We start from the raw sequence: 24,330 nt of genomic DNA on the forward strand, positions 1-24,330 counted from the left end.
GGCTTCACTAGGCAAGTAGATTTTTGTATAGCCCCCAGCTGAATCCGTTGGCAGTTACCATTTCCCCACTATTAGACATGTCACTTCAAGATGTCATCTTTTTCCATCCATGACATTTCCCCTATTACTGCAGTCATCTGCCTTAAATAGATACTACTAACAATAAGGTTTTATAATTAAGGAATTTGGTTTCTTCTTGTAACAGTTGCTTGAAACGTTTGTACTGTTACTGATATGAGTGATTGGCACTGAAGTTAGACTGATTTGTAAAGTTACAACAATGCAGAACTGGCATGATGTTCTGTTGGTTTGGTTATCAGCTGTGAGCTAGACACTCAGAAGTCCATTCACATTTCCTTCTGGAACAAAAATGCAAGAGCTTTAGCGAGGCACACGTTGGAACGGTTTGACAACGCACCAGTGCAGAGTTGGTCTTCAAAGCAGGGCGAACACTATGCCAATTTTATTAATCATGCAGGATGTATTAACTCGCTGCCAGAATCTGCTGTTTGTGTGGTCACAGAAAATTAAGCCTGCCACACATGGAACTTACAATGAGAGTGAACACTAAGCCTGGTCAGTTTTGTCCCAGTAATAATGGATCACTTAAGTTAATTATGAATGTGTTGCTCTTGTCGGTATATTTTGTGATATGCCAAATATTCAACTTTCCTCAAGTGCTTATTAACAAAGACTTAATCTGACTGGTGGCAACATATTTGCATGTCTGCATTCATCAATCAGACAGTAATTATTAGGAAACCTTCAAAATCTCTCTGGGAGTGATTGCAGTCAGTCCAAGTCAGACTGGGAAGGGTTGTCTCAGGTGACCTGTGCAATCATCTTGCAGAAGTGGTCATAAATAAAAGGTTCAATAGTTTTAAATGATTTTTTTCCTCCATGTTTTGCTCTGACATCTACAATAAGTCGCAGCAAAAATAAAATGTTGTCTCCTGGAATCTGCAAAGGCTTGTCTTGGTTTTTGTGCACGCTTTAATACACCTGCTCGGATACGGTGCTGAGAGGGTGTAATGTCAAGAAGTCAGTTTCCTAATGCATCCAACCTTTTCTGTGAGCAAATAGTTTAAATGTCAGTGTAGTTGATCACATAATAGATTTTATTTATTTAATATTCCAAAACAGTCTGTGGGGCAGCAGAGGTAAATATTTGTAGTCGAGTTTAACATTTACGTTGGCATTTCAGCTGTGATCAAATGATGACTGCGTTGCCTTATTTGTCCACCTTAGTGTTTATGTACTGATGTGACATTGATGCAAGATGTAAAAGAGTGTTACTTCTGTTCTGTCACCTAACCCATTTTACTGGAACACTACTGTGGACAATATACCTTTTAAAGCGGCGTTGTGTAAGAGCTTTAAGTTTTGCTGCCCAACAGCAGCTCTTCTACATCTGGTTTGGTCTGAGTCATTGTTCTGCCAGTCCAGAAATCGTGGAAGACTACTGCAGAAAAGACTGGAAGACTTTATATTAAGAGGTTATAGAGTGTTGAGTATAATGTATTAACTCATTCACTGCCAGCCATTTTCAAATCAGGTAACTCCCCACTGCCCCACTGGGTTTTTGAGCATTTTCACTCATTTTTGAAGAGCCACAGAAAACTGTGTGTTATGATCATATAAACGCTGAACCTACCAAAATGAAGAACAGACTCTCTTCTTTCATCCAAAAAAAAAGCTTGTTTCTACCATTTTCCATTCTTTAGTAATCAGCTGTAGAAGAGAGGTGGGTTCCACCAAAAATGCCTGTTTTGACCAAAAAAAGGGAGAAAACGAGCTTTTTGTGAAAAATACATTTCAAGCAGAAAAGTGCCTTTGACACTAATATTTCTTGCTTTGTGACACCTCTAACATATAAAATAGTTTTTCACTTCTATAAAACAGAAATAACACTGAGAAAGGTTATGTTTTATCAAAACAATTTATTTACAAATATATGAAAAAATCAAATTCACTGACAAGCTGCCCGAGGTTGTATTCTGGCCCCTCCCATTGAAAAACGTAATTGACGTCTATAGACGTCAATGGCAGTGAATGAGTTAATTAAAAAAAATCAACCTTTTAGAAATGGGAGATTGTAAAATTTATCTTCACTCATATGGAAGGCAGCTGTCTAGTGAGCCTCCATTTGCTTAGCATTGTGAGTTACTGTTGTTGGCCTCTTTACTGCTCAAGATGCTGGCTGACCCACAGACTCCTGATTCCCATCACTTTGATTGGCTGCTAGTGTTTATTTTTTGATAATCAGCTCAAGCACACAATCCAATTACACAGAGGTTAGTTTGTGAATGCGCGCCCTGAGTGAAATTAAGAAGATCTGAGAACATCTGTAGGCGTTGGGTTTTAACCCCCCCACCTCCACCCCTCTGCCCAAAGTATCCATAATGACATTTTACAAGACAAAGTAAGCATTCAAGTTGGTCTTCTTTTGTCATGTTGGGCTTCTACTAGCAGTTAAAGCCATAAGATTTGGGTTTTTTTTTAACACGCCGCAGACATCTAAACAAGGCATGTGAATATGTGACATATCACACCAATCAGGGCTGAATACATCCGGTTAAACGGTTGGGTTTCCCTACTATTATGACAACAGTTTTTTAAACAATTCCCAGATCAAATGGACAAACAAAACTGTGCTTGATGTTCTCTACTGTTTGTTACCACATTCGTTACAGCAAATGGTGGAGACAGCATAGTCAAGTCAAAAATCAAGTTTAACTCTGGTTAATAACAGTTACATTTGTTACTGTTACTGCTGTCTGAAGATCCTCGAGTAAAAAAATAAAAAGAGTCTTACACAACCACAGTGCACTAAATTGCCATCTGAACAAACTAGAATGAAGATCTGGCAGATCTTTCTGAACCTACCTGGATATTAAGAATTTATTATATTTATAGCTTTATATACCCGGCCAGTAGCTAAGCCTTGAATATGGAAAGATTAGAGAATGCCAATGCTGAAGTGGACTTTATATTCAGCATTGAATAATTAGTATTTGTTTATTTACACAAGGCAAACTGTCATTGCAATACTAAATTATGTTATTGCAAATCAAAGATTTTCCCTCGGATGTGAAGCTAGCCAGGAGCATCGACATCACTAATAAGTGGACCTATACATTCTGTGATATGGGGGGCAGCCAATTACCATTACCATTATTTTTGCACTGGATTTATGTGCCATTGTTTGGTTTAATAATAATTTAGAAGAAGTAAGCATGCAAATGAGTGTTTATTTGCTATACTCTGCTTCTGTGTTACAGTACAATCAATTTCAGCCATAAGCTAAACAGCACAGTGGTGTTGCTAGGCAGAATATTAGGAACAGATTCTAAGGGAGCCTTGTTACTGTTTATCTTATTTCCCAGTATTCTTTTTCTTTTCTTTTTTTTTCCTGTCATGGACAAATTATTTCTGCCTATTTCAGAGAATGGTCAGCTGTTTCCGAATATATGTAAACCTTGACACAGTTTTTGTTCAAATGTAACTGCAGTTACAATGTGTGGCCCATCCGTTTTGCTCTTTTGCCATCAGAATTATTGTCTAAAGGCGAAGAAAGATGCCCAACGGATTTACTTTACCAAATGGACCATCCCAGCCTTGCCATAATGGTCTATTTGATTCACCTTTTATTGTTTATTTTATTTTATTTTCACTTTGCTAAACACGGGACAGACTTGACTGGGGAAAAGGGTTGAGCCCTCCATGGAAGATGCTCCTGGAGGGCTCAACCTGAGGGCTCCCATTCTTCTTTTTTTTTTTCAAGAGCCAAATGTTGTTGGTTAGCTGACTCAGAACCTTTTTTGTGCACAGGTAGCGGTTATTCCTCCATTATATCTTGATCAGCTGGGCAGTGAGAGGGTCTGTAGTTTATTCCAGCTGTGGATTTTTCTGTGAGTCAGCATTGTGCAATCAAAGGAACTGCAAAACCCAAACTGCAGGCACAACATTAAAGATGACCAGTTAAAAGTTTGGGGGGTTTTTTCAGAGAGAGAGAGAGAGAGAGAGAGAGCTTGGGCTTGGCAGTATATAGAGACCTGGCCATTAGATGAAGGGAACAGTGGTGCATGATCACAGGAGCCTTTGCAAAGGAAACAAAATTGCTTTCATAGCATGCAGTCAGGTGAAGACAACTCTCCAGGAGGTTGGCATATCATTATCTAAGCATAGCATAAAGGGAAGACTTCACAAAAAGAACTGCAGAGGGCTTACCTTAAGGTACAAACCAAGAGCCGAAAGACCAGATTAGACTGGACATGGCTTCCAGCGGTACTGGGTCACTGGTGTTTATTGATGGTGTGACAGATGACAAAAGCAGTGGGATAATCCAGAGTGTACAAAGAAAATACTGTCTGTTTAGATTCAGCCAAACGTAGCAAAGTAGATGGGACGCTACTTCACAGTACAGATGGAAACTGACCCAAAACACTGTGTAAGCAATCCGGGTGCTTTTGAAGGTAATGAAGTGGAATATTCTTCAATAGGAAGTCAGTCACTTGATCACAATCTAGTGGAACATGCATCTCACCTGCTGGAGATAAATTAAATACAAAAAGACACCTGAACTAAAACACACAAAATAAAGGCAGTTAAAAGAAACCTCAGAATAATGTTGGTTTCAGAGTAAAGGCAGTCCTCAATTGTGATTCCTTCCATTTGTTTAATTATATTTGAGCAGCTAAAAGTGGGTTCAGCAGTCATTTTAAATGGAGCTAGTTGCTGGAGACTTTTTCCATTAAAGGAAACATCTTGTTATTGAACTACTGCTGCACAATAGAAGAAGCAGGCAAGAAGTTACAAACCATCAAATTAACGATAGCACAATTGGAAGACTGCAATCCAGAAACATATGGAGCAGCCAAAGCATGTGAAAGTCAAACAACGCTAAATGTAAAAGGGGAAAAGCAAAACATTGTGTTCAATCAATGGAAAAAAAGAGAGAGTTCTAATGTAATATAGATTAACACACTGTTACACACCCAGATCACTCAGATTCCTTCTCTTAATTCATTTTAGTTTCCACAATACTGTAAAAGTAATATGCATACACATTTTGATGCTCCCTTGTTTTGGGTCATTATGCTCACTGCATTTTGTTCACCTGTTATACAATTTGAAACTGAGAATTAAAGCGGCAATATGAGCAATTTTAGGATGTGGATAGTGGAGCTGAGTTTTTTTCAGTTTTGTTTGTTTTTTGTCAGCTACACGAATGAAATATGAAGTTAATGCGCATGGTGCATTTTCCTAGCACAAGTGCTACTGGATATCCCTCACTGTTCAAACATTCAGTGCTTGATATAGAGAGTCACAGCTATGCAGGGAATGCATTTGAGATTTTGCAGGTGTTCTTCTCTGTGAGATATGGTAAACCAAATCTCTCCTCCAGCCCTGCACGACAATTTAGAGCAACTCTGGAGAAACATCTTTCAGTCCTTAATAAGATGTGGTGCACTGAGTTCAGGATGAGGTAATAATCATTATGACTAAGTATGCACCTCAATAAAAAAAAGGAAAAGAAACCATTATAGCATTATATAAGCTTTTTTTTATTGTTATTATACCAGGAGCTGCAACAAACAATGCCCTGGGCCCCACTGGTAGTGCTATTAAATATGTGTTTATCATGGGATGCAATAATCTAAATGAATGGGTTTTCGTTGCCATGTGTCTCAAGGATCTCTGGGTTTGTGATAGTAGGATACAGTAAGAAGGTTCCTAGCAGAGATAATCATGCTTAATTTAAGGGCACGTCTCATTTATACCTTAGCTGAGTCCTTATCTGGCTGTCTGTGCTATCAAACAATAATTACCTGCTCTGACTTTTGATTTAAAATGTGTGACGTCCATTGCCGGCTATTTTTGTCAGATTTTGGAGAATTACCCTCATTTGAGCCCTTAATAGTGCAGTCATATTTTCTCTGTCAGGTACAGGTGGTAATAATAGAGTCACTTGTCATATTTCCCATTGTGTCTGTGTGTTATTTTTCACCTTTCCATTGTATTGCTTCTGTCTGCTACACTTGGTAAGCAAAAAAAGGGAAAATGAGGCTGGCCGGTGCCTCAGTAGTCATTTTCAGAGCCTTGTTTACAGACACATACTCTAGCAGTCACATGTAGAAAAACCACATTATGTCAAATCTGAATTAGCTGTGTTCCACATGAAATAATCCAGAAATCACAACCCGCTGTCCTTTTTCTACACTCTCAAGGCTAAATCACCCCTACATGGCCTCGAATAGATAGCTGAATGAAACTGGATCTGTGAAGAGAAGAGAAAAAAAAAAAGGGGGTGGGAGGAGGCTGGGGGTGCAAGCACTGTGGAAGTTACACAGCCTGCATGCCTTTCACTCAATGGGCCACTCTTTGGGACATTTCCTCAGTGCAGCTTTTTCAAAAGGGGCTTGCACTGCAGCTCCAGCAAAAGGGGCAGTACAGTGGGTCAACTGCCACTAGAGTTACAACCTCTCTTTTGTCGAGGTGTTGGACAAATTAGACCTCACAACTGTTTACCCAGTCATATAGGGACAGCTGCATCACTCCGCCCCTCCAAAACCTGCCACTGATGGTCGTTCCTTTGGGGAGCCATCTGTGAGGAGTAAGCAGCGATCAAATGATTGCTCAACAGTTTTACCTCCGTCACTGCTGGGGGTGATCATTTAACAGAACGAGATGTGTGTATTGTGTGATCCAGCTGTGATGTTTCCACTGTTTTTCTTGATGGAGCTAAGTCAGGGTACATGTTAAAATGAGCTGGTAGGTGTAAGTGTGCACCAGCATCTGTGCTGCATCCTTTAGATTTTTTTCCCCCCTGAGGAGGGTGTAACTGAACTTATAAATATAGTCTTGTGTGGGTATGTGTCATAACTGGATAATTTGGTATAAAGAATAATTCTTTGAGCTCTTCCATTATAGAAACATTTATTTCATTTAATTGTACTACCAGCAGTAATGAGGCAGAAAATATGCTAATATCTCCATGTAATCTCTTTGGGTGCTGTCACAGTTCTTGGTGGATGCCACAGGATTCAAATGAGCCAAATACACATGAGTAGAAGTCCAACATTCAGATGTGAATTTTAATTATATTGGTTTGTGGTTTTTAAAAAAAGTCTGCATTATAAATTTATAGGTTTTATGAATAAAGTAAAAGTAAAATGCTTTCTTGCCATTTATTTTTTTTAACTGGCAGAGTTTGATATCTCTAGTAACACACTGTGAATGATGTCCTTGATTTTCATCAGTTCTTGACTCACCTTTATAGAAGCACTGTTTAATACCAGTTGTTCATTTACGCATTGATTGATTGATTGTGAAAAAGGTTTGCTGAATCCGTATAGCAAATTTTATTCTGGATTTTAATCAAATTTTCTTTTTACATTTTTACTCCACTACTACTACTACTTGCATTTACAATATACATAAATTTTCACAGAACATCCCATGCAACATTTACATCTGTTTGCTACACGACATATTGCTGCCGACCAAACTGCAGTTGTTGCAGTTTGCATCTCAGCGACACATTTACATTTCTGAGAAGGTTAGGTCCAAGCTAATTTGACTGGCAGATAATTAGATGTAGCTGAAGCATAATTTTACTATGAAATGTAGCAGAAAATGAAAGCTAATCATTTTGTAGACCCACCTGACCGTAAATAGTTGTAGCAATAAGCATCAAATTTAAAGGAGCACTTTAAGCAGGAATAGATGTTTGGGACATAAGCATGAAATTCAACATTGTATTATAATGATTAGAATATTTGACTTCCTCTGAGGATATATTTTTATGTGATACAATACTAAGATATTTTAATAGCCTATAATATGTAAACACAATCTGTATGAACTCATCATTATTTACTTCTATTATTAGCATTGTTTTATTTCTGTTATTTTACACATATCTCCATTCATTACATTAGTATTACTACATAGCTTCAACTTCATGCTGACCTTAAGTTGTGTTTCTGCACCTTAGTTTTAGTCACTATTGTTAATCACCATTTTCATATAAATGTAGTCATACATAGCCCCTATATACCTGTTGCTAATACTGAGCTAATGGCAAGTTATTACTTTAGTGTCAAAATACAACTACCTAACTGTAAAACTGTGTGAAGCTGTGCATTGGTTAATTACACGGAAACATCGTTGTACTTTACAAAGCTCCTAGCAGACTTTCAGTGTTTCTTATAGTAAATAATAACCTCTTTTCACAGTCGCCCACTCACAACAAGCACGCTAACAGCTTGATTTTCACATTGAGCTCACATCTTTTTTTTTTCCTGAAACTCCAGAGGAAAAAACAAGAACCAAAAACTTGTATCTTTATACAAAAAGATTTATATAACTATCTTACCTTTTTCAAACCCAGATTTGAGTTCTGTTTTGAGAAAAGAATTTTTAAACATTCTTTTCTGACCATTTTGTTCTGCAGTATGTCCACAAATGGATACAGCTAAGATCTGTTCAAGAATGTCATATTTATTTGCCCAAAGATATATAAAAGTGATGACCTTTAGGCTACATTGTGTAAGCAAATACAACAAACTGGTGTTCTCCTGAGACGTACACTGGTTCATTCATGCTTTTAAGCTCCTCTGTTAGTTCAAGATTACCATTGTACTATTGAGTTGAAAAGGCACGGCTTCATAAACCATGCTGGGGAGTGTGAGGCCAGCTACTTCTTATTTATCAGCAGTGGCACTATCAGCAGTGGCTTGTGAAAAGAGAGCCAGTCATTCAGAACAGTGGGGCCACCTTGGCTGTCAAGGCAGGATTTAGGCTACATTTCCCATGGTTGCCATGACGACTGTGGGAAGTGATTATGAAGAGAGGGTTTCGAGCAGCGCTGTCACACCAGTGGGTATTACCATAGTGGTTTGCACGGTGATCATCAGAGAATTACTGGCTCATGATCAAACGATTTTTTTTTTTTTTTTTTTTTTTGTATCCACTGTTATTTTTGTGTCTGAAATATGAGATTAATGTATGTGTTTTCTTGCTTCTGTTTTTTCTAGGGTAAAATGTGGTTAAATGGGACAGGAACAAGTAGACCGTGAGGATTCTCTAACCCTTGCCCCTGTGTCCCAACCGTCTAAGAGGGTGTCGGACCTCACTGAGGCAATCCTGGGCCGTTGGCACTAAAATGTCCCTAAGTGGTGGCACTGCAGGCGGGAAAGGTGTGGACTCTAATGCGGTGGACACTTACGACAGCGGGGATGAGTGGGATATCGGTGTTGGAAATCTGATTATTGACCTTGACGCTGACTTAGAGAAGGACAAACTTGAGATGTCTGGCACCAAGGACGGTATGGCGGCACCACCAAGTGCAGTTGCGGCATTGCCTGACAACATCAGGTTTGTTAGTCCAGTGTCTGGCTCTCAAGGCAAGGAAAGTAAATCCAAATACAAGCGCAGTAAGAACTCTAAAGACAATAATAACAAAGCTTCAGCTGGAGATGGGGGTAAAAAAGAAACTACAGGGCGGACTCAAGGGGAGCCAACAGGCACAGCAGCAAGTGCAGCAGCTGCTGGCAACAATTCCACCTCTGGGAAGAACATGGAAAAAGTGGGAAAAGCCTCCAGAGGTGTTCTCGGCGGTAAAAAAGAGAAAGACGGGGCTAGTGGGAAAAGCAAGAAGGACAAAACAGATGGCGCCCCTGTCGTTGCAATAGGTGTCACAGAGAAGGACGTTGTCTCTCAAGCCCAGGTTGCTTTGGGAAATAGTCGTAACGCATCCTTTGAGAACACGCAATCAGCAGACTTGGCAGATGCCAATCAAATGGGGAATATTGCACTTGAACCTGTTGGGATAGTACCAGCACTGACTACAAAAACTGAACCAGAGGAGGTGGAGAATGGTAATGGAGAATGCAAGACGTTAAAGAAGGTAAAAAATGAAAAGGTACGTTTTCCTTTATTTTTGGTTTTAACTTTGCACATATCTGTTTGGCATCACTGGATTGGGTTATATTTGTCCTTGTGAAAAGAATTTTTTAATTTCTCGTTTTAGCGAAATGTACCTTTGACATTAAATAAGTTGTTTTTATTCATTAGTCTCCTAGAAAAAACAAACATATTGGCATACATGTTTTTTTTTATCCTAACTAAAGCCTGCTAAATTTGACAATATTTTCTATTTCTATCGAAATCTGTGTTGGCAAGAAGAATGCTCGCCTTGTTTATAAGGTGAAAAGTATCTTTGAAACAGCACTGGCTTTATTTATCATAGAGAAATAAAAACAGTAGTGCTTAATACTGTAGACTTCTGGAAATTGTGCTCATAAGGGCCTGTTGCTTTCTGCAGGCTTGGAAATGTACATTCCCCAAAGCAGTCTGACATGTGATGCAGAAGAAAAGACCAACTGCTGATTTCTCTTTTATTACCATGCGATGAGAAAGGGTACCCTTGATGTATAAGATGCTGAGTCCAGCTACAGGAAATGGCCCACACAGCAGTGTTTTTTTCCCCCCTGTTCTTGAAAGCAGGATTGATAATTGCCTGCTTATTTTAAATGGTTATTCCATGTTAAAAATAAATGCCAACAAGCCTCAGTTGAAATCAAAGGTATTATGTGCTTCACATGAGCCAGTAAAGTACCAGTGGCTGACTAAAATGTAATGCACACTGTCACGCAAAACCATAACATAATCCCTGTGAAGTGAAGTAAATGTCAAAATTTCTTCTTCGTTTTTTTATTATTCGCACAATTTCAACGCTGACATTGTCATACAGGAACAATATAAAGATCCGTGTAGCTATTCACCCACACTTATCTTGTTCACTCATAGAGTTGATCTATCACTGTCTCTATTGTATGCCTCATAGCAGCCTTTTCATGCTCTTGCAGTATAAAAGACAGCAGAGCAGGGAGGTGCTGAGGACTGTTTTTGTCTGTCATCGTGTTCCATTCTTAATCCCACAAGCCCCAGCAATGCCTGGTGGAGCAGTGTGTGGGGGAGGGAGCTGGTGCAAAGCACGCCTTCATCGTTTTTCCTGCTGCTCTGAAAGTGGCATGGGGGATGGGCTGTAAGGAAGCCTGTTTGATTCCTTAAATCCAGGACACCCAGACATGAGCACAAGCTGTAGAGCTGTCGAGTGCCGCGAAAGGAAATTTCAATGTGAATTCTGTAATTGCGATGTATTTCGAATGAAAAGGTTTCGTGAATTGGTTCACTGCGCTGAATAAAGGAGAGGGGTCACAACTGCTTTTAAATATCGATCTTGATTAAATGTATCCTTGAAAGTGTGATGGTGGAGGAAAGAAAGGGATGTGATTGCGTTGCTGCATTCATCAGTTTTGGCTTGAAGAGCTGTTTCATTTGGTGTCCAATGTTTAATGGATGTGTTTTTAAAAACCACACACATCAAAAGTGCATTTACCTCAAAGAATAAAATCAAACAAAAGCTGCTTTCAGCCCTGCTCTTCAGCCCCGAGCTTTTCTAGGACTTAACCGATAGAGACACAAATGTGTGACGCCGCCTGACTGGAAATTAGCCAGCCTTTAACCTGCTAGCTCTCTTAATACAAAGTTGTTTTGGATTGATGTGTGAATAGCACAGCTAATATAATAACTGTAAAATAACCATTAGTGATTACTAGTTCAAACACATTTGAAGTAGGCTACAACCTGCTGTTTGTTACATGTAAGTAAGGACCACTTCAAGGAATATTTTATTCGCTTTTTAAATATTTTTTTTAAATGTATTTATTTTATTGATTTCCTTTTGTTAAATAGCTCAAGTTTGCACTCACTGGTCAACTCATTAGGGACACCATCTGTTCCTAATGCCTGATTTACAGCTTTGCGTTAAATGTACATGTCGCAGTGATGCAGACCTCGACAGTTGCGATAGGTCTGTTTGGCAGTAGAAATGTTGCCATGGGCGGCATGATGGTGCAATGATTATCAGTGTTCTGCACAGCAAGGAAGTTCCTGATTCCTGCAGAGCTTGCGTGTTCTATTCAATTCAGTTTTATTTATACAGCGCCAAATCACAACAACAGTCGCCTCAAGGTGCTTTATATTGTATGGTAGACCCTACAGTAATACATATAGTGAAAACCCCAGCAATCATGTGACCCCCTATGAGCAAGCACTTTGGCGACAGTGAGAAGGAAAAACTCCCTTTTAACGGGAAGAAACCTCTGGCAGAATCAGGCTCAGAGAGGGGCGGGGCCAGCTGCGCGATCAGTTGGGGTTAGAGAAGGAATACAGGACAAAAGACATGCTGTGGAAGAGAGACAGAGATTAATAACAGGTATGATTCAATGCAGAGAGAGGTCTAATAACAGAGGTCTTCCTGTACCTACATGGATTTCCTTTGGGCAGTCTACCTAAAATCCAAAGGCATTCATTACCGTGTATGCGAGATAAATAAAGTGCTTAAAATATAAAGAAGAAAGCTGTGTATAAATGTATAATTAAATTTTAGTCTAAAGCACTTTGAGTGGGAAGATTAGAAAAGTGCTAGATAAATGCTAGTGCATTCCTTTCCATTGTATGTAGTGTAAACACCACAAGTATTGATTAGCACTAGGAGATCAAGCTTGAACATTATATTGTGCATTAGTTTTTATTCTGTTAGTGTAGACAATTATGCCTTTCTCATTTTCATGGCTCATAATCAATCCTTATGTAGACATAGAGTTGGTTTTGAAATCTTTTCTCCTTACTGGCTTTCAGTAAACATAACTGTTGATCAAGTACCTCAGAGATGTGTGGTTCGTGTGCAGTAACTTTTGTGTTGGTGGTACCTGTGAAAAAGTATCCACGCAGATGCCAGAATGCCAAATACCCCAGCAAACATTGCCCAGAGCGTTGCAACGCGTGTGCTGATTTTTCTTCTTCTCATAGCGCATCCTGCTCCATTTTTTTCCCCATGTAATTGAAACGCATGGTACAGGTCATCTACACAAAATCCTGCACGCAAATGCAAGTAAAAAAGGTTTACCACAGCATAGAAACCATTTGTAACACCCAGGAACTGAAAGACCTGATTAGACCTGACCTTTGCCACAAAATGACTCGTAATAGCCCAGGATCCGAAGCGTACATCCTCTCTCAAATATGGTGAATAACGTATTATAGCATGGGCAAATATAGCAGCTAATGGAAACTAATAGGACGGCACTTAACTGTACAGATGGATAATGACCTGAAACATAACAGCCAACGCAACCTGAGAGCTTCTTTGGCAGAGAAACTGAATGATATTAAATGGCTGCTCCAGTCCCCAGACCTCAGCCCAGATAAGCATGGTTTTCACTAACTGAAGACTAAACCAAAGGCAGGAAGTTGTAGAAACAAGCAGCGAGTGAAGCTGGATTCTGTAAATGTCTGGCAAAACGTTTTTTGGCAGTCACTGAGAAGTATTAAAAACAGTGCTTAGATTTATAATCACATTGGTTTGTCCATAATTCCATAAATCACATCTTGATTGCTTCATTTCAAATCCACTGTGGTGGTGCACAGAGGCAAAATTGGAAATAGTGTCAACTGTCCAAATATTTACGGACTTGAGTGAATTTTGGATGCTGTTTTTGTTTTTTCATCGTACACAAGCCAATTTCACCAGCTTTCAGCGTCCACTGACGACATTTGTTTTACTGCCTGTGAAATTGATACTAAATCTGATGGGGGGGGGAATATGTGAAAAACGACCACTGAACTGACTCACAACTCCCCTTAGTCATCACAAGTACTTGCTTATCCGCCTTCTGCACACTGTTATTTAATGCCTTCCCTTTTTACCTAATCACATCCAGAAGCTTTACAGGGTAATATGGCATTTGTATCAAAGTCTGAATGCTTTTTGTATATAAATGTTATGCTTGAATGTGTATATTATGTAGAGTTTAACCATAGAGCAGATTCTTAGGAAGCAAATTTGGATATTTGTCAGCCTAGTTACAGCTTGTCTGAAAGATCTAGTTTAAAAGATCTTGTATGGCTTATCCAAGCATTAATCAGTATCTGTCTCACTAGTAATCTTGTTCTCCATGGCAGAGGTGTAATAGCTTGGCTTCATTGCCTATGTCCTAAGTTAAAGGTCCCCAAAGCCTTCTCTTTGTCTACTTCCTTTGTACAAGCGCTAACTACCTCTGAGTGTGTCTCACTCTCCCACCTCTCATTATACAAACCTAGAGGAGTGAGGCATTCGTCAGCTTCCTCGATGTGCCACCGACCTTGATAAATGGAGCAGCTCTCATGGAAAATTACATAGGCAATGCTACTTTGAAACGTGGGCAGAAAAGGGAAAGACTGCACTTGAATGAAAGAGCCCTGAATACAGCTCTGCATTCCTGTTGATGTCCAGCTCGGTGAGTTCAGGGATATCATGAGAAGAAAGGCAGAGTTCTTTCTCTTTGCCTGTGCCTGATGGACTGTTGCTCTTGTGTTACGACTCATTCCTTTTGAGTAGTGCCAGGGATTTTAAAGGCTGTGGAACAGAAGGAGGACTGTGATTTATTTTGAGAAGGGGTACGAATTACACCAACAGGCTCATTGCAAAAAGAGCCTGTTAACTTACCCGTTAATGTTCTGGTAAAGCCAATTGTGTATGTATGAGGAGAATTAATCCTTTGTTAACAGAATAATTCCCTTTTCTGTCCTGTGAAAAAGTGCAACTGTGCATCGTGCTGTTCTTTATTTTCCCCGTTTTTTCAGAAGCGTTTTCACGTGCAGGATTGAATGCTACAGGAGCTTTAAATACTTCGATTTACAGTGTGGTTACGTGACAGATCTTGTGAACTAATTATTACCTTGCACTGCTCAGCTGACTAATCTGTCTCAACTTAAGATGTTTTCACACATGAACTACAGAGAATTTTGGGAGAATTGGGTCAGGGAATTGTCCACAGTCTTTACTAGCATGTAGCATATAATAGGAGATGGTCTGCTTTATTTGTGCCCTTATTACTGGAAATACTGTTTAGTTTAGGCAAGGGAGTTGCTTGTTTAAAGCCGGAGGAGACAGGACACCCACCCACTGTGAATTTACCAGACAATTACCTGCGACGTTCTCACTCGGGTGCTCTAAGACATCACAGACTTTGAACTAGGGAAGTGGCAGGTTAAAGATGGTTTAATTTCTACATTGACTGCATGATCTCAGTTGGGTAGTGTCTCAAGACGTTTATGGGTTCAGTCTATGTTTGTAAAGCAGTTACAGTAAAGAAAGCAGGAAGCAGCTAGCCAGAAACTTGGCATATCTCAACATGGCGTGCAATTTCATCTTAAAAATATGAGGAAACTGGATGGGGGACGGGCAGAGGCAGACCTAAAAAAAAAAAAACATTATCTGCTGCAGATGAAGAGTGTCTGAAAGTAATGTCCATAAGAAAAGGAAAAAAAATCCAGAATGAGTTCAAATTGCCATTTATATAGGGAGGAGGTCAGGAGAGGCGCACAGAAGTATCTCCAGCCATCTGTCATGGTTTCAGCCAGTGGTCTTGAGTGATCACGTCAAAGCTGATGGAATAGTGCCATCAGATTTTGATCTACCATGTGGAAAGAATCTAATAAGCAACAGCTTCATTTATCAGCATGACAGTGATCTAAAACATACTGCCAGTGCAGTTAAAAAGACCCATTTCCATTAGTACCTTCTTGGATCGACTTGCCACAACTCGCCACCACTTGACTCGGATCGAATGGTTTTCCATTACAATTGAATACCACCAAATTGTTTTTTGTATTCATTTCCCTCTTTGCCGGGTTTCAAAAATGGCGGTTTTGAGTTTCGTGAACGAGACAAACTCATTACTCAGCGAGCGACGCCACTGACCAGCCAATCGGTGGCATGCAGTCTAACAACATCACATTTTAGCACCTGCTCGTATCGCTTGGAACCCCGACCGAGCAGGTACTATATTAGCACCTGGTACCAGGTACTGTCACCTAATGAGAAACCCTGAAAACCGTGGTGAACCGTGCTCAGTCGATCCAATTAGGTACTAGTGAAAAAGGGGCTAAAGTATAGATGGAAAAACATTACTGAAGCAGTGTGAGAACAGAACAAAAAGGCAGCCAACATCCAAAGAAGAGCTCTGAATGTCCTTCAAGAAGCCTGGAGAACTGTTCCTGAAAGAAATCACAACAAAGCTGAATAAGAGAGTTCAGCCTGTATTGATAAATAAAGGTGGCCATGCCAAGTACTGACTATCAAACACTACATATTTCTATATATTGCTTAGCAAAATATAAAGAAATGACTCTGTTTAATCATCGGCCTTAACCGTGCCTTTGTTCTCAGTAAAATGATAGGTCATGTTTTTCCTCATCTATTTGAGTGATATATAAAATGTATGCTCTGGAAAAAAAAAAATCAAATTCACATTCAGACTCTGTAGTCACAACTGGTTTTACATCCAGCACAATCATATGAGTAATGTTGGAGTCTACAGAAACTTTCACAGTATGTCGTAGTATGGAGCAGCTTTAGTTCATTGTGCTGTGATTCCTGCTCACTCTCTTTGTCTGTCTCAAGCATGCAGCCTCAGGGAGTCCCTTGCTACAACAGGAAGAAACCATTTGACCATTAATTGTTTTCTGTGTGTGCCGTTAGCTGCGGCCTTCATTGTCACATGTAATGCTTTGAGCTTGTTGGCAAAACAAAGCACAAGACTGCCTAAAAAATCAAGGAAGTACATAATGAACTTGTAGAAGTTTTAAACTAGAATGAATGTTTGTTTTTTTGTTTTTTAAGAAATTGAAAGCCCCACAGATTTAATTTTACATAGTTTCACATCCATGTCCTGGGGAAATTCCTTTTTGCTGCAGACTATGATGAATACCAGGCATACCACACATGTTCAAGGCTTACTGTATACGATCCTTTTCTGACATACCAGTGAAAATTAAAAACCTAGTATATCTCAGAATGACTAGTGCAGTCACAGCAATGCAAAAAACTACAGCAAAACACACGTAATGTGTTTTTTGATGTGTAGGCATTCAATATTTTAACCTTAAAACACTGCAACAGGATTTTAAATGTATATTTACTTTTACACCTAACAGCTAGTATTTTACTGTTTCCTTTAGCATACTTATGAGATTAGCAGACTAGAGCAGTTGTTAGTAGATACTGAGGACGGATACTAAGATGAAAATAAATTTCCATCTCAAGCTGCCACAAAACTTCCACACAGCTTCCAAGATTGTTGGCTCACTCTTGTCATTTGATACGAACCCAAAAACCTGCCAAGCAATTTCAATCTTTTTAGGCGTCCAAATTGTTTGCACTTGTGGTATTTTTTTTTCTCCTTCTGCTGAAAAGTCTTCATCTTTCCAAATCACTTCAAGTGTCTTACATGATGTACATTGGACCTCAGTGTAATATGATTTATGTGGAGTGATTTTTAAAATATATTACACTGTTTTTTTTGGGAGTTGTTTAAGTGTTATCTCAAAAACCTCCTTGGAGTAGTTTCTTTATCGTATTTTCATCACAATGAGCATCTGTAGGGCCTGTCTGAGCAGATATAGTTTTACTTCTGCTATGCATCACTGAGTCTGAACATTGCTATATGTGTTGCTCATCATCTGTAACCCAAGAAGACTGCATTAGAGAATTGTCACTGCGCAAGCCAGCATGCATAAACGATTCTTCCACACCAGACCACTGATTCACATATTTAGCTAGGAGAAGAATGCTGTAGCCCACAAAGTTTATAGTCATGTTACACAGGAAATCCTTGTCGAGAGGGACCGCAGACTTTCTGTTTGGAAATATTTGATACTGGAAAGTCTTTTCCAATTCACAAAAACAGTCTGTGTTCACCTTGACCTTAGTGAGTGTTGAGTTTGATTTGTGTCCCATCTGTGTGCTTACTGAACGCTGTTGGGATTTGTTGTCACTTTTGATATTCAGGATGGGGAAAGACTGACTTTACCGTAAGCGCAATCAGGAGTAAAGAAGACTTTGAAAGAGTCGTGGTTGTTCTTTGTAGATCAGATTCTTTAAAAATGAGCCACACCGGCAGGTTTTCATCAGGTTTTTTCAGGTTCTTTTTCTGTCTGCAAAGTGCTCTGTTTGGGTCATTTGTATGGTCGTGTTGAACCAGGAGATTTATAGATACCTGTCCCAAAGGAATTATAGTAAGGTATACAAGTGCAGGGAGCAGTGGATAGTCTGGATAGACAAAAATGTACTTTCTGTACATTTCTGACCAGGAGATTGTTACAGTGTGTGCAGGCGAAAAGAGCTTTAGCTTTAGTTTGGGTAAATGTATTTAGCATCAGGTTAATTGGGGGAAAAAAGGTTCTGTTTGTTTGTTTTTTATTTTGTTTGTTTAAAAAGAGAACTCTTTCTCTCTGACACAGTGCAACACAACCTTAAAAACTTCATTAAGAATTAATGTGAATGTTTGCCACAGGGAGATGAAACATGTGAGGAGTACTTCAGCAAAAAGCAATCACAGATGTGTCAAACAAAGCCCCTATCACGCTTTGTCTCTTCTTTCCCTGTCTTTCTCTTCCCTAAGCTTTCTAAGAGGTGTGTTGTGCTGTGTCTGGATCAGCTTGCTGTGAGGGAAGTGTGTGTGTGTGTGTGTGTGTGTGTGTGTGTGTGTGTGTGTGTGTGTGTGTGTGTGTGTGTGTGTGTGTGTGTGTTGGGGGAGGGGGGGATGGGTAGCTAAGGCTTGTACAACTAATTCAGCTCATGAAAGACTTATGCAGCAAGAGCAGCTGTCTTCCATTGTCGGCCTGCAAATTTCCAGCGTGCCTCATTTCGCCTCTCAATGCGTGAGTAGCAAGAGAGAGCCCAGGAGGGGAGAACAGAGAGGAAATAAACCAAAATAAGAATTGGGGGGGGGAACACAAGCAGGCAAAGAGGAGGCAAAAAGTTTCATTGCACCGACTCGGTGTATACTCAGTTCTGGGTTTCTCTATTAAAATGTCGAGGGGTGAGCTGTGGTGCCATGGTCTAATAATAAACCATGAACCTATTCAGACCCAAGCGTGCAGTATGTAGACAGATAAAAAAAGGGCTCTGCTGTGGTGAAGAGGGCATATGAGGGGTAAGAGGAGGAGGCGTTGGTGGTGGTGGGGTTGAAGAACTGCCTGAGATTAGCAGAGGGGGGAGGGAGGGGGGGCTGAACGGTGTTATGAATGGATAGAGTCTTTAACTCCACAGCTCACTGAATACTTTGTCACAGGCTGCTGCGGCTGTATGTGGAATGAGAGGAACTGGCTGAGAGTTCTCGGATTCCTGAATCCTTGAGGCATGTGGTCTGATTAGCAGAACAAAACCCACACAGTGGGGAGGAGCAGACGTGGCTCCCCCACCACCGCCGCCCCATCTTCCCTCGACAGGAATTTTCTCCCAATGAGGAAAAAGGTGGCTCGCAAGTTTGTACCGACTCGCTGTGTTTGTGGAAGAGTTTGCAGACTATGTTTGGGGATTTCTCATTTGTTTCAGAAGGCTTTGTTTCTCTGCAGCCTCTATTGTTTTGACCACGTGAAAAGAATTTTCACCTTCAAGTCATTGTTCTATTGTCGTCCGCCCCTCATATTTGGTGAAGCTCGTTAAAATGATTATCAATAGCGAAACAGGTTTGACCATGAAGCACATTTGATGAGAAAGTAGTACAGGAGATTAGCTGCTTGTGGAACGTTTTTAGTGTGACAAAGAGGAAGTTAACAGCAAGGCAATGTTTGAGCAGGAGTGTTTATAGAGAGGATTACTTGCTTCTTGCCACCCCCCCTCCCCCTCCCCTTTACTCTCTTAAAGGGATTGTTTGCAGGCAGTTTGTTAAACGAAACGAGTGCAGGGGGTTCACGTTTTCTGCTGTGAAATTCTTCACCACATTGCATCATCCCCTTGTTGCCATGTCTCAGAAGTTCAGATTGCCCATGCAACCGTTAACTTTTCACTTAACCACTTTTTCCGACGGCAAGACGTTTAATAGCACATTGTGGTTACACATGAGATCCAGAAAAATCTAACGTTTATGAGGGTTTATCGATTTTTATATCGACTCTGACCGATATAGGATTTATAAGACAGATACTGATATTTAGTGATTTTAAAAGTTCAGTGTATTGGCTAACACATAAAATATAAACATGTTTCCCTGATATATATATAGTAATTTATGAGTCCTTACTAAGATAACATGACAGTGAGGTTTAAAAGTAATATTGTTTTATTGTCACAACAAGTTGCAGATGACCTGTTTTACACTCTGCGTGGATCAGCTTGTTGTTGCAACATAAATACTCAGAAAGTGCTTGAAAGACAGTCATAAATGCTATTATCAATAGATTGGCAGATGCATAATATTGGCTGTTATATAAGCCCTGCTAAGATATTAGTCGGGTTCTAGTTGAGAGGAATTAAGTATGCAGCGACCCATTTGAATAGACTGATGTTGCTGTGTTTTAAAATCATCACAATATGATGCCTCGCTCCCCTTCTTTTCGGGTTATCTTCTTCTGTTAGACTACATAAACCAACAGCCAGCTGTTACAGAGTAACTAGCACAGTCAGGAAGATACACTCGACCCAGAAAGTAGTGTAATTTCTTCCCATATTAAAAGCGATTTGGAAAGAAGAGACAGTCGGAATTTATTTATTTTTACATATTAAAGCTCGCTACTGTTTAGACAAGTCAGACTCATAACACAGCTCTCCATACTGATTGTGTGATTATCTGTAATTGTCCTAAAAATACCACTCGACTGGTTGAATAACCTTTTGGGAAAACAAGTATGCACGATTGGTATGGCATGCTTGTACTGTTTAAGTTTTGGGGTGCAGTTTTTTCAGAGTCTTATTTAGCGACGCAGAAGTATTCTCAGTTATTTCTGTCAATAAACCCCATAAAGCCATTAATACGATTTGTTCATAAAGCATTATTGTCTCAAACTCTGTTTCTGTCCAGCTCTGGTCAGAATAAGCCATTTTCTATCGCACTGACACAAGACACATGCCATTGGACTAAATGTTTATGTTTGGGTGTGTAAGATATTTATGTCGTTACAGTCTCTCCTCTTAGTGTCAACTCTGGTTGCGCTCACGTAGGCTTGTCGTTTTACATTCTGTTATAAACCCTCGCAGAGGTAGACAAGTGAGCAAATACACATAATGGCTAATCCATTTTCCTATCTGTCAGATGATGTTGTTTGGGGGCGTTGGATTGTTTTCTCACTGAGGAGCTTCTCCCGGTTTATCCGTCTCCTTACATTTTGCTGGATGTCAAAAGGCTATCTGCCCAAAATAGAGCAGCAGTTGACATTTCAGCACGAGAAATCGGAGAAGCCAGTCAGATCGTGTGCTTGCCCTCCTCTGTGCAACGTCGTGCCTGAGAGCCAAACGGAGAGGTCAGCCTCGAGAGCAAAGCTTTTATACGAGCCTTTCTCTAATCCAGTGACTGTCATGCCCATTTTAAGCATAATTGAATATGGTCTGTTTAAAATAACAGCTTCTTGTATATCAGTATAGAAGTCTTTTGATTTCATCTGCGAGAAGTATACTTTGGAGGTTTGGTGCGTTGTGCGTGCGAGTGTGCGTGCGTGCATGCTTCCAAGCTTGGAAGTACAGATCTGAGATGAAAGGATTTTCTTTCCCATTCTAATCCACACAGACAGCTAGGCCCTTGTGATTATTCCCGCCCCCTTCTCCACACTCATCTCTTTGAATACTGGGCCTTTCTAATTCACCCTAAAAAGGGTTTCAAAAGGGGATTATACTGCTGATAGAAATTAAAGGGAGAACACGTCCGTCCTTTAGGACCAATGTCAAACATTTAGGGGTTAACAGATTCCTTGCACCATACATATTGAAATGATTTTGGAACTGGTTTATATTTAGCATTGTTTTAAAATACTAAACTAATGATGTAATGTTTCAGTGTTACTAGCTGTTAGTGGAAAAATTCCCAGAATCTGGAAATACATGTACTTGTCTTTATAGGTGTAGAAGACTCAGTTGTACGGAGAAATAAGACTGTCAGTATAGTTGATTCAGGAGTCGTCGTTATGTTCTGGCAAATTTGAAGAGTATATTTTTGTTCAGCAACAAAAGGAGTACGATGTCAGTGTTGAACACATGAAGATTTAAATATGAGGTAAAGTATCTTGTGGCTCACTGACCTGGGTGTCACGCCAACAACTTAATCTATGTCACCTCTAAAGCTCTTAAATCCTCACCCTGGCCTAATGCTCTTTAAGAGAGAGCCATAAACAAACAAACTATATGTGCATTAATTGTGCAAACACGGCTGGGTTGTACTGTTCTCCTGCCCTAACTGTAGTCTTGCTTTGCTGCCAAGTCCATCCAACCTTGATGGCATGTAACTATTTGACTTTGGCATCAAATTGTCAGTCACTGTTTGTGTGACATTTTAAATTTATGTAGCTGGCAGAAGGGCCAGAGGAAGGGGCAAGGCCATTAAAATAACACTATATAGTATATATATATTTTAAAAGTTCTAATAAAGTTGTAACCATTTAAAAGCAGCTGTAAGTTACAAGTGACTCAAAAGTACATGTTCACCTCAGGGAATATTTAGTGTTATACAAGAGTTATAGTGACAAAGTCTGGCTTTACTGGATGGGGGACTATTTAAAAAGAATTTATAGACTGAAGTTTAAATAAATATTACATTTGGCACTTTATACCTTTTTAATATTTTCTGCAAGTTTACTCTTGCATTCGCATTCTTTCTCCAGAAAGTCTTCTCAATTTTGTGCACCTGCATTCCAGACTTCGGCAACCTTTGTCTTATAAATTACTTGAATGTCCATGATTTACTATATTAAAAACCTTAAATGCCATCAGTGATAAATGTAGGTTGTCCTCTGGTTATGCCTCTCTCCAACGACTGGCTGTGTGCCAGTGGCTTTTATAGTCTCCAGTGTATGATGGTTTGATTTTCTCATGCTGTTTCCTTTCCTTAAACAAGAGTACCACATGCATCAAAGTCACCCCTGCCACAGCAGAGTCCTCTTATGAATGCTGATACGCTCACTAGAGACTGCATCAGTGTCCTTGAATACAGAAGAATTGCATTATCTTTTGTAGGAAGAGAAAGGGTCCCCTGTCAAAACGTTGTTCATCCTATCTTGCCGTGCTCTTCTCCCATCCTTATTCCACATCTGTTTGGTTAGCAGTCTGTTTCATTCATATAATATATTTATACTTGAGTCACAGGTAAGACTGTGATACTGGTGGCGCGGTACGTCTGGAAATAATTCACCCACCATAAACAATGAACTTTTAGGAATCTTACCATTGGCTGATACACAGGAAAGCCTTATTCTGCCCGGGGTCAGCACACTCATTTATACAGAAAGGCATTTTATTGTCCCCAAAACACAAAAAAGGAATGTGTGTGGACAAGGAGGAAACAAGAACCACCTGGAAAAAACGCAGTCGGACGCAAGGGAAAACATGCAGCCTCCACAACTGCCCTGCGTGCTCGAAACCCTTATTTGTTTTGCTGGAAACCGTGGCGGTTCCACCATGTAACAACAAATGTAATGTCATCAGGCAAAACACAACTTTAATCTGATGCAACCATTTTTCAGCAATGAAATGCTGTGTCATTTGGCAGTTAATCAGATATGTGCACATGCAGACTACTAAACTGTACTTTTTACACAACTGAGCTGCATGATGAAATGTTGCATCGTTGAGATTCACTGAATACTTGATCGATCAAGTCACATTGTCTTTCTTGCAAACAGCTTCCTTTTAGATTAGTGTTGCACCATTTGAGGAGGAAACATTTGAGGAGGAAAACATAGACTTTGCTTGTCACTTGAAAACAGGTCACAGTAAAGATGTCTTGTTAATTTGTAGATCTCACAAGATCCTATATTAATAGGGATCTGAATTAGGGCTGCACGATTTTGCATAAAATGAGAATCACGATTTTTTTTTTGCTTAGAATTGAGATCACGATTCTCTTTTCCAGTATAAATATTTATTGCACTTATTAGCTGCACATCAACTTCATAACAGTTGAGACTGAACATAAAAACAATAAATGAACATAAAAACAACAAATGTCTCACGTTTTGTTGTTGCCGCAAAATGTTGTACTGCTTGAAATTCCGTCTCCACCGTTGCTCACACTGCGTGTATAGAGCAGGTAGTGCAACAATAGAAAAATAGTTGCGGGACGGCACTGTGTAGCGTTTGTCTAGGGTGTTGATCATTTTCCTAAATCCCTCGTTTTGCACAGTGTTGATGATATCTTTGGTCAGGTGATAAGTGATAGCCTCCGTAATTTCTTTGTGCCTGCGGGAGTTCGACGGGTATAGGGAAGCGCTGTATAAGGTTCCCGTTATTGA

The 24,330-nt window shown here is 39.8% G+C and overlaps 1 protein-coding gene across 4 annotated transcripts in view; it reads left to right on the forward strand.

The window, feature by feature from the left end:
- znf609b (zinc finger protein 609b) overlaps positions 1–24,330 on the forward strand; it is an 81,929-nt gene that overhangs the window by 16,424 nt on the left and 41,175 nt on the right. For 3 of the 4 annotated variants that reach the window (XM_085274717.1, XM_085274707.1, XM_085274725.1), the window contains exon 2: positions 9,042–9,928. In XM_085274717.1, the coding sequence (XP_085130843.1) occupies positions 9,170–9,928 (759 nt within the window). In that variant the 5' untranslated portion in view covers positions 9,042–9,169. The remainder of the gene's footprint in view (positions 1–9,041; positions 9,929–24,330) is intronic. The other variant, XM_085274734.1, reaches the window with a different exon arrangement.

This window comes from Mchenga conophoros, linkage group LG1, assembly GCF_057382185.1.
Source record: "Mchenga conophoros isolate Kocher_MC1m ecotype Shallow Benthic linkage group LG1, M_conophoros_male_GT1.1, whole genome shotgun sequence".
Taxonomy (NCBI): Eukaryota; Metazoa; Chordata; class Actinopteri; order Cichliformes; family Cichlidae; genus Mchenga; species Mchenga conophoros.